Source organism: Condylura cristata, unplaced genomic scaffold (genome assembly GCF_000260355.1).
Source record: "Condylura cristata isolate star-nosed mole 26May11 unplaced genomic scaffold, ConCri1.0 scaffold00010, whole genome shotgun sequence".
NCBI lineage: Eukaryota > Metazoa > Chordata > Mammalia > Eulipotyphla > Talpidae > Condylura > Condylura cristata.
Window position 1 is genome coordinate 40,566,487 of NW_004567111.1, and position 14,622 is coordinate 40,581,108.

The 14,622-nt window shown below is 37.6% G+C and overlaps 1 protein-coding gene across 1 annotated transcript in view; it reads right to left on the minus strand.

The window, feature by feature from the left end:
* Positions 1 to 5,011: 5,011 nt before the first annotated feature.
* Positions 5,012 to 14,622, minus strand: part of USP12 (ubiquitin specific peptidase 12) — a 32,453-nt gene continuing 22,842 nt past the window's right edge. The window contains exons 7-9 of the mRNA XM_012723314.1: positions 9,940 to 10,137; positions 7,453 to 7,531; positions 5,012 to 5,958 (exon numbers count right to left, since the gene is read on the minus strand). Of these exons, the coding sequence (XP_012578768.1) occupies positions 5,857 to 5,958; positions 7,453 to 7,531; positions 9,940 to 10,137 (379 nt within the window). The 3' untranslated portion in view covers positions 5,012 to 5,856. The remainder of the gene's footprint in view (positions 5,959 to 7,452; positions 7,532 to 9,939; positions 10,138 to 14,622) is intronic.

Consider the following 14,622-nt stretch of genomic DNA (forward strand, 5'->3'; position numbering starts at 1 on the left):
AAACAATTATGAGGAATGAAGTTTTCTTGATTAAAATATATAAGTTTTCTTGATTAAGTCAGAGTTTAATCAAAGGGCTAATCACTGACAAGGGTGAGGACAATTAAGAAAGGAATCATCATTAAGGTGAGTTTTGATAAATGACATATGGTGTAGGAAAGAAAATTTTGATTTCTCAGGATCAGGGGTCCATAGTGGCTGCATGAGTGAGAATACCTAAGAGTAATTAGCCCTTGATTAGGGAAATGATTTTGAAGCTGGCTTACAAATTCTATTACCAAACACTATCATGAGTTAACATTCTTTAATTCCTGTGATATGAAGTATTCCCAGTTCCTTTGACTTTTTGATCTTCAGATTCAGACACACTTTGGGTCTGGATCAGTGACACCTACCTACAGCTGATTTTCCTAGCAACTTAATGTTTCCTTTGGATTCCTAAAGGACAAAGAGTATGCCTCTGACATTCTTAGTATTACTTACAGTGAGTATATAAATAAATTGTTTGCAAAATCTTTTGATATTCTCAAACTCCAAACAGCTCAAAGGGAGCATTTCCTAACTGCTCTATGAGGCCCACATTACCCTGCAACCAAAGAAAACTACAGACCAGCAAATACCTTTTAATATATTTACACAAAAATCACCAACAAACCAAATCCAGCAGTTTTTAAAGGATTATCTGTAACATGACAGTAAGATTTATTCCCAAAATGTAAGGGTAAAAATATTAATTACTGTAATATACATTAACAAAAGCAAAAATAAAAAAACAAGTCCACATGATCTCAATAAGTATTTGATAAAATAAAAATGTTAATAAATACAAACTAGAGATAGTAAAACTTTCTTAATATGATAAAGATCATGCATGAAAAAACAGTTACCACATACTCAACAGTGAAAGACTGACATTGTGTCCTCTAAGATTAGGAATAAGGCAAGAATGCCTGATTTAACCACTTATATATAACACATAGTATTGAATAAAAATGTTGAAGGTCTAGTCAGTGCAATTAAGCAAGAAAAATACAAGATTTCTTAGGCCTCCTTGGTGCACTTTTAATCTCTCAGCAGCCCCTGTGGTCTGAGTTCAATCCCTGGCCAGTGAGGTGACCCACACAATGCAGCAGATCACTCATGTCTTGCCTGCTGTTCTCTTCAGCAGTGTTATTTCAGTCAATCCACCTGGTCTGCCCCCCACTGTCTCTGTTGAGTCTACCCCCATACCTCTGGCCTATACCCAGTTCTTCTATGCAAAAATAAAATTTAAAAATCTATAAAAAAATAATAAAGCGTTTAGGGATGACTTTAACAAGGCAGTAAAAAGACTTACACACAGAAAACTAGAAAACATTGCTTAAAGAAGTGTGACTACACACACAAAAAGGAAAGACATTTCATGTTCATGGACTGGAAGAACCAATATTGCTCAGAGGACATTACCAAAGCAATCGATGGATGTGATGCAATCTCTATCAACAGTCCCAGCAGCAATTTTTACATTGACTAAAAAAAGTCTTAAAACTCACATGGAAACTCAAAGGACCCTGAATAGTCAAAACAATCATGAAAAATGATGACAAAGTTAGAGGCCTTCACATTACTGATTTCAAAACTTATTATAAAGCTATAGCTAATTAAAAAAAAAAAAAAAAGCCAGTGGGCCCTCCCTGGTGGCGCAGTGGGTTAATGCACAGCACTAAGAAGCTTAAGCCAATTCCGCATGAGTTCCATCCTGCCTGACCTGACTATCTGCCTGTTGTGCTCCCCACTGTGTCTCTGGTGAATCCTCTCACGGCCCCTGCCCCTGCGCCTCTGGCCTATACCCCAGTTTTGTACGCACAAATAACAAATCTTCAAAAAAATATATAAGGTGGTAGTAAGATGTCACAGAAAACATAAATGAGAGGTGGTAACCATGTACAGATACCAGGGAACAAGGGAACGTGAAAAGGAGCAGTCTTGGGTTTTCAAATTTATGAAAAATACTCTTGAATTATACAGAATTTCATTCATTCAAGGTTCAGAATGAAGCATGACCCAGAAACACCCTTTCTAGAGCATATGATCTTAGGCCCCATTTTCCATCTAGTTTACCCATTACTCTGTTTATTCTAGGAATGGTCTTTCAAAGATTAGTGAATAAGCAAAGTGTTGGCAACATGATTAAGTAACTAAACAATAGGAAAGACTTTGAGTGCTCTGGCTGATTTTAAGGGAGCACACTGGAAGCAAGAAGTGGCAAGAACAGTGACTTTCAGGGAATTTCCTCCTTTAAAGACTTTAGGCATCAGCAGGGGAGAGGGAGCAGGGATAAAGACAGGAGTGTGGAGAGCTCAACAGACTCTGACCAAGGCCACCACAGGGGAGGTTGGGGGGTTCCAAGGGAGAACTCCTGTTGTGGCCAGTAACACACTGTAGAGGGTGTTGACCTCTGAGGTATATACTGTGATGTAAATCAACATTACCTCAAAACACATCATCAAAAAAATTAATTTTTACAGATGTTTAAAGGACACTTTAAAATGAGTGCTTACACCCCCTGCCCCCCAAACAAACTCAAGGTAGGTGCTGATTAAATGCAGGTACATGTGGAATGTTGCTTCACCACACTTGGAATGCTGTTCTGGGAACCTCTCTTTGGATAACAAAAGTAATAACCTTTGAGCAAAAGCTCTAAGACATTTCCAAAATGTGCTCTTCCAATTTCCAATACATTTTGGGTACAAAGGGAAAAAAAAAGAAAAAAACACTTAAAAACACACAAACACAAATAAACCAACTTTAATAGATATTATTTTGTATTTATATAGCGCCTTCTTCAAGAACCTTAGATGCTTTACAGACATTATATCTAATTAATCCCCACAACAACCCTGTGAGGTAGGTATTACTCCCATTTTACAAGATAGGGAGACTGAAGCACAGAGAGGTTAAGTGACTTGCCCAAGGTCACAGTTAAATTCACCGAAGAGCCAGGACCTGAGCGCCATAGCCTCCCAGCTCTCAGTTAAATACCTCAAGAGAATCTTTTAATGAAAAGTATCTTTAAAGAAAAGTGTCAAGAGTAGTATGTTATGAAAATGAGGTCTTTCTACTGCCATCAAGGAAAGAAAACAGCCCTAGACTGATGGATAGAGGCAATAGGACCCATATATTACACATTTCCTTCTTTCCCTTTCCCAAAGCCCATGGCCCCTGTCTTAGGGAATCTTCTATAGCTGGAGTTTCCAGGACAGAAACTGTATGACTTTGAAGTGAAATTTAATTTAGAATATTTACTTTTAGTTATGATAATTTATAGAAATTTTTACTCCGATACACAAAACACAGGACAGCCATCCTAGCAAACATATACACAGTTAGAGCACAGTCAGTCACCACTTACAGCTTAAGCCCGCCTCCCCCTTCAATTCGCAGTCAACCAACAGACAACCTCACACTGCTCTCTGTATGGGTCCTCTTCTTTCTTCCTCTATCTGCATTTTTCCTAAATCCTATGTTTTTAAAGTATGTTGAGTTTCTGATACGTTCTGAAACATTTTACCTACACGCCACTGCACTAAGAGTAAAAAGGTAAACTGAGGACCATCACCCCCTATCACCCCGTAAGTCCCTCCCTTGACAGTCTTACTATTAGATGTGGTGTAGATATGAACAGTGTGTGACTACCATGAACTCAAAAGAATGCTATTAACTGGCTTTAACATGAACTTTAACCTTGGCCTTTACTGTACTTTTTAAAATGCAAAATGTAAAAACACAACATAGTATTTCTAATGCTGTACCTTTATGCAAATGACTTCATCTACCTTTCTGATACATATTGTGGCCTAACTTGTGTAAAACTGATTCAGTTCATTTTACTTCTCTTCTTTATACTAAAAGCTGCAGAAATATAGCTTTAAATTCCAAGATGATTTGGTTTTAAGCCCTCATAATAAAAAGTTTATCCACTTCCACTGCTGTGACCTCCTCCCCATTCTCAGTTGTGATTCTCTGTGCAATGTTGGCAGGCTATATAATCTGTACAAAACAAATCCAGTCAGGGTAAGGCTCTAGAAACTGTATCTTAAAAAGCAATTTGTCAAAATACATCATAATTTCCTCCGAGCACATCTGTTTAAACAGCCCAATTAGCTAAGTGACCCTGTTAAAGATCTGTTAACAGACGAATAGGTGAAGTCATTTCCTGAGCTAAAAGATACAGATAATAAATGTTAATAATAGCAGCAGACAAAAACATTCTTTTTTGTTGTTTGTTTTTCATATTCAACAGTATTAAGTTTAGAAAATTACAGCAATTAAAAATAAAGATTACTGCCTGAAAAGATTTTTCATAAAGAACATCCAAGGTCTGATTGCTATTATTCTGAACATATATTCAATTATTTTCTGCAAGTTACATTCGGCCACTGTCAGACAATTTACTGTTGCATGGATAAGTGTCAACTGCAATGGTTTACATATATTACATATATTCTTAAAACTTCCAAAAGAATGAAAGTCTTAACAAACATAAAGTTTAACTTCTGAACACTCTTCCAATAAGATTTATAAAAGTGAAAGGCAGGGGATAGGTAGGGAGGGGTGGAAGAGCATTACTTTCTATACTCCTGATCTACTTTCCTAAATTTAATATTAAAGGGTTTTTTAGCCAGCTATCCAGGCTGCTGGGGTTATAGAGTGGATCGCTTCTTTCCAAGGTAAAGAATGACATATGAAAATAACATAACTGCTATGATATAATTTCCCTAACAATCATGGTCTCAACTTGAAACCATGTTTAAAAAGTCTAAAGATTGGTACATCACCTCTACACCAGAACTGCTTTTATCATTCCAACAACTATAGGGAATTTTTGATAATTTTTTATTTTACTGAAATAACTGACTTAAGACTATTTAAAAAAAGGACAAATAGTTAGCCAGAGATATCAGTTCCTCCTGAAAAAAAAAAAAATTCCTCCTCTCATTGCAATGTTTTAAAGTTTTTGATTTAAAATAGTTTAAATTCAACTTAAAAATAGAAACAAACAAAAGGACTAGTCAAACTGACAAAACTAATAAAAATATACTTAAATTTGCTGACAGAATCATGGGCACTTCATACAATACTTAAACTCTACCAGTTTTAAGTAAAATAAATAAGGAAAAAAATTATAATTACAAAGCCAGTCTTTCCCCTTGGGGAAACAAAAAGCCACTTTTGACCAATTGTTCCCTACATATACATATATTGTATATTATTATAAGCTTCTTCAGAGAAGCAAAACATATTTGTCTTCCTGACACTGGATTCTAGTATCTGTAAGTTAGGTGTTTTGTCTGTTTTCTGTCTTTAACATCAGGAAGGCAACTGCAAGTGTTGGGCCCACCAATATTTCTGGTTCATGCCTAAAAAGACCACCAAATACTCTTGCTGTAATATTCAACACAGGCAATTTATGCAGTGTGTTTAATATTATCTCCTTAAGTTACCAATACAACCTAGCACAGATTCCTTATTCTTTCTACTGCACCCCCCAAGGAGTTCAAATCATTATTGGTGCAATTAATAAAGAGAAAATGCATATCTATCACGGAAGGCTGCTTTACAAGAGGAGCTGGTATCTCTGATCTTACTTCCTTGGTGTATGGAACTGCACAGACAGCATGATACCTGAGCAAATAAATCAACTACCATGATAGGAAGAGCCTGTTAATCATAGTCTTTGCTTTAGTGTGTGCAAAGTGCGCTACTGCCCCCTGAGCTTCCTGCATTTCTCTTTTCTTGAAAAATCAGTGCTTGATCCTTTCCAAAATAACCAGAGAAGAAATGAGGCAGAAAATATCTCTTCATCACGGTTCCCCCTCAGTCCCGAGACTGATAGAAAAGGATGTAACCAGACTCAGAATTCTTTGAGATATCTGATGTCAACCCGTAGAAATCTTCAATAGCTTGTGCATCTATTTTCTGTGGAGCAAAATGTAAATATCAGAAAAAGCAAAAAGTAAATGTGACATCAAAATATGAGCTCTCTGAATTCTTTTAAAGTACAGTAAAATCATGAAAGTTTCTTAGAATTATGCTAGTCACTTTCTCATTTATAAAATTTCTCACTTATAAAATCGCTCTGTACAATCAGAAATGCTTAAGTTTAAAAGATCAGTAATACAAAGTACTGGTGGAAAATACAGAACAACTACAATTCTCACACACAGTTCAAAGAAATGTAAAACGGCATAGACACTGATAAAATATTTAGCATCATTTTCTAAAACTACAGAAGAATCCTTTGTTCCAGCCATTCTACTCCTACATACAGATTAAACTGGATGAAACCATTAATTGTCAACCACTTAGGACTTATAAGAACAGCAATTTTGTATGACCCAACCTGAAAAAATACACCTGAGAACAATGAGCACATGTGTCAGCAAGACTGGGACAAGGATAATGAAAGCAGCTGTAGTCACAGTCAGTGGTGGACAAAAAGCCAAGTTTCAGATTTGGTGTATTCACACAATGGAAAATTACACAGCAAAAACAAAAAAACCCACAACTGTGGTAATAACAATGACTACAAGAAACAAGAATAAATCTCAGAGATATAGATTGAAAAAATCCAGAAAAAGAAATCCTACTTGGGAAGTTCCTTTGTATTCATACATAAAGAAAACTAATTAACTATGATAAGTCAAAAAGGCAAGTCTGAGGGGATGGTGGGTAGAGCAAAGGAAAGCTTTGAGTTCTGAAACCAAGGAAATAAAGACACTTGCGGGGGTGCCGAAAATGTACAATCTTGATTAGGATGGTGATTATGTGTGCACTCACAGATGCGTATGTCAAAAGTTATCAAATTGTAGGTCTCCCTGGTGATGCAGGGGTTAAAGCCTCAGCACTCTCAAGCTATCACCAGCCACTGCCTCACGAGTTCAATCCCTGGAGATGACACACATGGGACAGCAGACCTCTCCTGTCTCACCCACTGCTCCCCCCAGCAGAGCATTTCAGTAGATCTGCCTATACTGCACCCCACTGTCTCTGGTGAAACTTCTCATCCCCTGCACTTCTGGCCTACACCTCAATTCTTATATGCATAAATAAACAAAATAAATCTTAAAAAAAAAAAAACACATGTCATCAAGTTCTTTGCTAGTTAAGATTTTATACATTTTACCTTATAGTTCCATATATATTTTTAAAGGCAAGGTACTTTTTAAACAAGCTCTGTTGTTGAAAACTTTGCCTTGTTTTTGACCTAAATGTTATATAAAGGCTAGCTCGCTGAGCATTCAAATATTGGTACTGGCATTTTAGGGAGTAGGAAGTAGGATCAAATTATAATCTGAAGACGAGGCACTGGCTAACACTGATCCCTGTCAGAGATGAATGGGGAACTGAGAGGGCAAAGGAGAGTAAATTACAGTTATAATATTGAAGAAAATAAGTTAACAAACTACTTACTTCTACAATGTCATCATCAAACAACAACCAAAAATCATGACTCTTAACTATTGCAATATAATGTCCTCGATTGGGACCACTAAAACAAAAAGAAAGAAAAATTAATCTTAGACAATGTTTATTAATAATATTTTCCTATGTCTTAAATTATATGTTTTATAAAGTAGAAAGAATGCAATGGATCAAAATACTCTACCTATTCTTCCCCCCTGAAATTATCAAGCAACATTAATTTGAATTAGCATTCAATGTTAATACCAAATACTACTCCCTTGTATGAGCCAGTATGAAAGGCCAGTTGGCCGAGTTATTAGACAAGTTAATCACAGAAACTAAAAAGCCAGGTGAAGGGCTAGGGTACTAAACCTGTGTCTAGGGAAGCTGTCTGCTACAGTTTCCATTCTGAACATAAAGTAAGCTCGGTTCACTACGTGTGCATGCCTACGTGCACAAAGTAACAGTGCTGACTGTGGTGGGGACTAGAAACTAACTACCTGGCCGGTACTAGACCACCAGTGCAGCAGTGTAATGCTCCGAAAACAGTGCAGAATAGGATATAAAAGTAGGGCCACGGAGGTGTGAAATACAGAATTCCTCAAACAGTGAACGGAAGGAGGGAAAGGGCTGAATGCGTAAGAAAGGTTGGTTGTGTCACAGAGACGGGATCTGAGATGGGATCCGAGATGGGCTTCAAGGATAGTACTGAGTAACTCACAAACATTTGTTGGAAATCTCTGCGCCAGCACTGGGGGTAGAGGACAAGGGGAACTGCTGCAGAAATACTGAGCGTGAGGATTCCTTAAGAGCCGTAGATCACAGGCAAATAATCAAGTCTTCTATATTCTCATATGAAAACCACATACAAACAAACCAATATATTTTAAAAGAATGAAAGCTTTAAAATACGATTAGCCTTTTGTTAACAGACAAATTATATCTTGTTTTAAGAAGTGCCCATTCTCATAAGGGAAACAGACAAATAAGCTGATTAGTAACTCAAAGCAGTAAATTGTACAATGCGCATCTAGTAACCTGAATACAGGGGCATGGAAGGAGACTGTGGACTGAGTAGAAGAGCACCAAGGGAAACTCCCAGCAAAGTTTAAAAGGCACAGGAGGGGACAGGAAGGAGGCTGGAGGGAATCTGAAAGAACTGCTATGAAGAATTCAAGCAAGAATGAGTTTCTACTACAGTCAGATACCCTGAGCGGGGAAAAAAGTCACTATACATGTCCAGGCAATTTTGTGCAACTGGGATTGAAGAAACAGTGCATGTGAAAACGTACTTTAAATAACTGACTGTAGTAATAAGGTTGGCAGAGATAATGAGACCAAGGGTTTACGGGGGTAAAGTCAGGGGCTAGAGGCTGTAAAGAGGAGAGGCAGCTTAAATTTCAGGAGACGGAGTGGGGAAGTGACCCTGGGTTATGATTAGAAATTTCGGTGTTCAAGATATAGGGTGTAGAGCAATTCCAGAAGATCTAATACAACTTATGTAGAGGATTCTGTCAACTGAATTTTAAGTAGTAGCAGGCAGAATTAGGGTGTTACGGTAGCAGCTAAATGATTTCTATTTCCTTCTAATCCCTTTTACACAATAGAGAAGTAGTTCATTTTATTCACATTTGATTGAAAACTCATAATCAGGAAATTTATTATGAAATCACAAAGGCCACAAAAGGCAGAAACAGAACTAAAATCAAAATTTCTCTGACTATAAGACTTCTGGTCTGAATCACCACCCTAAGGTTCTCATGTTCTCTAAGGTCCTCCTTTTAGATGCCATACCCTTAATAATAGAAATAGAAGGGGGTTATTTCACAGAATAAAACGTGGGAGCCAGGCAGACATGGGCAGTGGAGGTCGAAGACTTTTATAGGCAGTTCACCCCCTCCCAAATGTCACTATGTATCTGAGCAGAAAGTTGGAACTGTTTTAGCTGGGCAAAACATGACATGATGTCAGTGTATGTTTCAACAGGGATGGGAGGAGGAATGAGTGCCCTGTTTTAAAATTGTAACAGGAAATTCTAAGTGTTCAATGAAGACTGTAGCTGCTAAATATAAATTTTGATTATGTGATGCTCTTGTAACCTGAGAGTTTTTGGAACTATTTTATGACTTAAGAGTAAAATATCATACTAAAGTGGCCAACTGGAAACAAACAATAATTGGTAAAATTAGAAAAATGATCTTTGAAGGTTTTCACCAACAATCAAAATAAAAAGACTTAAAGTATTCTTAGAATGCTATTTAAATAATAAGAAAAGTAAAATCCAGGCAATGGTGTATGGTTTTAGCATACTGCAGTATGATGGAGGAAATGATAAAATGTTTTATACCTGGAAAATTCATTTTGAATTAACTTATCTTGATACTTAAGTCATGAGGGGAGAAGAACCTCCAGAAGCTCTACATCTGAGTCACCCATGAACATGCTGAGCGCGCCACTGCCAGACTCACGTCCGTGTCCCACAGATGCATTTACCTTCCACAGTGAACCACAACGGCAACAAGGTCGTACATTCGGTCGGGGTTGGTTGCATCGCCTGAAGTGTTAAATAAACGAAGTTCTAAAGGAAAAACTACCCGGTAAGAAAGTTTTGTGTATCGATGAAGTTGATCCATATATTTAAATCTCTTCAGGTGTAGAGCTAGAATCATGGGCAGTTTTTTAACTTTCATCCTAATAAAAACAAACAGGGAAACAAAATTCCATCAAAGATATTCATCATGTCCTTAACAGAACTATCAAGCTTTGTACTAAGAAATAATGGCCAGCTTTCTTAGCCCAGCTCTGCCCACTTCTGCATATTTCTAACAACTATTTTTATGCTAGCAAAGCAACCATCTGTCTCAAGACTGCCCCACCCACCCCACCCACCATCACCAAATCACACCACTTGACTGAATGTTCAACACAGTTCCAAAACAGGTACAGTGACAGCAGACCTTTGTTAAGATACCTATTTCTGAAACACAGCTCCCTGTGAAAGGGATCTAAATTGCACATGATGCCTGTAACTGATAGAGAACAAGGGTATGTACCAGCATTGTTTTCCTGACTTTTATCCTGGGGGAACTCTGAGTGAAGGTGCTACATGAGACCTCGCCTAACCATTTCTGCTCTAATTTTACAACACCCTGCGAATCTAGACTCATCTGAAATTAAGTTTAAAAAATAAAATGCAAAATAAAAAACATAGTAAGAGAATATGGTGAATAATATTTCACTTTATAACTTATATGAATAGTGTGAGCAAATCCTTTAAAAACACGTATCTTAATCAAAACTGAAACCACAGAAGATCTAAGTGACTCTCTGTATGCAATCAAAAGCCTCCTCTTCAAAGGAAACAGGCCTAAATCACATCACAGGTGAGCCATATCAAACATTCAAGACAGCATAATACCTCACACAAACTCTTTCACAAAAAAAAAAAAAAAACAAGAAAAAAACGGGGGAGCGGGGAATGATCTCCAACTTATTTTTGAGGCCAGGATAAACTCCAGTACAAAACCTAACAATGGTATATGTAGGGAGATAAAATTACAGATCAATAACTTTCACAATCTCACAGATGTGAACAACATCAACAAAACATTAGCAAATTGAATGTAGTGATATACAAACCAAATTTGGTGATGTTAAAATAGTCACACTTAATGATTTTTTTTTTCTTAGCAGAAGCTGAATTATGTCAATAACTATAAAAGAAAATAGAAAGATTCCTTTATAGTCATCCTCTTTACTGTGGGTCCCGTTCCCAGCAGACCTTGAAACAAGAAGCCGTGGGCTGGAGAGTGGGCAGAGTGAGGCAGAGTAAAGGAAGTAACCAGAGTTCAATCAAGAGCAAAACCCTCAGAGGGCAGCATCCACCAAGTCCCACAGAGACATCAGGTTATATCACTGCAGACTTCTCTTGACCCAGCCCCGAAGACCAGCTTGCACACTCCTCCCCCTGTTCAATGGGGGTCAAGGACTTTGGTAGGTGAAAAAATTCCCAGAAACTCCTTTACAACAGTCCAAGGAGAGTCCTCCAAAAAAAGAGCCAGAAGTGCAAGCACTCCAGAGCAAGGGCAAGGACCTGATACTGCAGCTCCCAGCTAGAACACCAAGTACTCAGCCACAGGCGACTGAGGGCAGGACAGAGCGCAGGTCCAGTAAACACAATGTTGTCTGATGCTTTGATTTTTGTTTAAAAACTGGCAGAGACCAGTAAATCCCAAGGTTATCAACTGTTTTGGTTTTTTCCCCAAGAATAACCAAAACCCTTTTGTAAGTAAAATTTCCCATTTGTATAAGCCCTCTACATACTGAATTTGGCCCTGGAGCACTAATTGGCAAGCTCTGCCAAAGAGAAATGTAACATAAATGAAATGCTACACCACAGAAGAACTAGCTAAATCTTGTTAGTAAGGAAATCTTGACCAAATTGGCAAGCTTAATGATTTTATAGATATAAAATTCCAGTCTTATAAACTGTAGGAAGGACCAACTGGAGCAAAGGGCACCAAGGGTACGAGGAAAATACAATGTTGAGACAGATGTAGGAAAAACACGTGGTGACAACAAACCAAAGTTAGACAAGATGACAGAAGCTGACTGTATGAATCTCAGAGACAGGTCATTAGATGGGTGAGCTCCACAAAGCACCCAACCAGCAAGCAGAGCACTATCTGGAGTTGCACCAACCTGTCAAAAAGACAGGAGTACGTAGAAAACTATAAAAGAAGATCAGATACAAGAAGACTGCAAGGCAGGAGGGTGGGAGTTCCGTATGGTCTGAATGTTTGTCTATGTGAGCCTTTCCCTCTCACCTTAATACATGAGATGAAATTCAATGTCCAATGTGTTACTAGGTATGGCCTTTAAGAAGCACTCAGGTTCATGAGGGCAGAGCCCTCATGAATGTGCCAGTGTCCCACAAAAGAGCAATACTGCTTTGGCTATTTGAGGCCTTTTGTGATTTCAAAGAAATCTTAGGATTGGTTGTTCCACTTTTGCAGAACATGCAACTGGAATTTTGACAGGAATTACACTACACCAGTAGGTTGCTTTGAGTAATATGGACATGCTAACAACATTAATTCTTCCAACCCAATGAGTAAAGAGTATCTTTCCATTTATTTGTGTACTTCAATGTCTTTCATTAACGTGTTGTCACTTTCATTATAAAGGTCTTTTACCCCCTTAGTTAAAATTTATTACTAGCTAGTTAACTCTTTTGATACAATTTTACAATGGACTCTCCTTAATATCTCTTTGTGAATGTTCATCTTTCATTCATTTACAAAAGAGATTTTGTATCCTGTAACTATACTGAATTAATTTATTCTAATTATTTTGGTGAAATCTTTTAGGAGTTTCTACATATAAATTATGTAGTCATCACTAAGTAACAGTTTTACTTCTTTCTTTCCACTTCGTATGCCTTTTACTACTTCTCTTGCGTAACTGCTCTAGCTGGGACTTGTGATGCTATGTTGAATAAAAGTGGTGAGAATGAGCATCACTGTATTATTCCTTATCTTAAAGGAAGCGTTTTCAGCTTTTCACAGTTCTGCATGGCATTAGCTGAGGCTTTTTATATATATGGCCTTATATTGAGATATTTTACTTCTATTCCTATGCTTTATTGCTTTTTTTTAAGCATGAAAGGGCACTGAATTTTGTCAAAAGCTTTTTATCCACTGGCTGTAGCCCTTCATCTAAACTGAAACCTTTTGAAGTCAAAATCAATTTTTGTTTAACTATAGTCTGTACATACAACACAATCTTATTCTGTTATTCTGAAACTAGAAACTACAGACTTTTAGAGCTGGTAGCGATCTTAGAGGTCAACTAATCAAGTACAACCTAAGGGAGATTAAATGAATTGCGCAATATCACACTGGACATTATCAGAATGGTAAATACTAGATTCTAGTGGAAAATAGGTAATTTTTGCATTATTGTCTTTTCAAGAACTTATGTATGTTCCCTACAGAAATACTCTTAAAATATGTCCTAAAATGTGTGTGTGTGTATGAAGTCAAAATATATTCATCAAAGCACAGCCACAGACCCTACCTGCAGCACAAGGGGTTAAAACAAGCACTAGGAAGCTAGCTGCAGGCACTCCAGCAGGAATTCAATCCCCTGCCAGGGAGGTGACCCCCATGGCAGACCTCTCCTTTCTCACCTTTTGCTTCCCTCAGCAGTGTTAGTTCATTAATCTGCCTACTCTGATCCCCACTCTGTCTCTGGTGAATCCTCTGACTGCCCCTGAACCTCTGGCCTGTACCCCAGTTCTGTATGCATAAATATTTTTTTTAAAAAAAGCACAGCCATAATCTCCTTCTGTGTGTGAAGGAACTGTGTTTGTATATGTGTGGATGGTAGGGTAGAGGGGGAGAACGGTTACCTTTATAGGGACACTGAACTTTTATAGTAAAGAAGGGAATTACAAGTATTAAACAACAGAAAACCAGGAAAAAAACCTTATGAAGATGAAATGGGTGACATCACTGTGAAGGCTTTTTAATATAAAAAGATCAACGGACACAGTAACAAGCATACACACATCCTCCAGGTCTGTGCTCTAAGGGAGCTCAGGAACAGTGGCACCCCACTACTAGTGAGTACACCTGCACTATACTATTATACAAAGGTCCTGGTCTCTCAGTGTAATCCACCCCCCCCCCCATTCTCAAAAGGAAATCAAGGTTCCTTAGAAAAATGGTTGCAACCATGATTGAGGCAGAGTACAAAACAAGTTTAGAACATCTTTTGTGTGTTCAAAAATAACAGAGCATCTCAAAAAGACATAACTTTAATGGCCTGTTCCTGTCCAAATCAGGGATAATTTGAACATAACAATGGTAACATGTTGTAACTCACTGAAATAAACAGGAATCTTTGAGGGCACACCAAGATTCAAAAAAAAAAAAAAGAATTACAAGTTTGAAAGGAAATGGAGATATTTATGAAATTAAAATACTTCCACACAAGATACTTAGGAATTACAAATGGGGAACAGTATAACTTAACTACAGAGAATCTGGGAGATAGCATCTTAGTTAAGTATTCAAAGATAACAGAGATGGTAGGCCTCAGACTATGTTTAGAAAGGCCTGCTTGCAAAGATGGACCTTGACTAATATCTAGAAACTTGCATTTGGAAGTGTT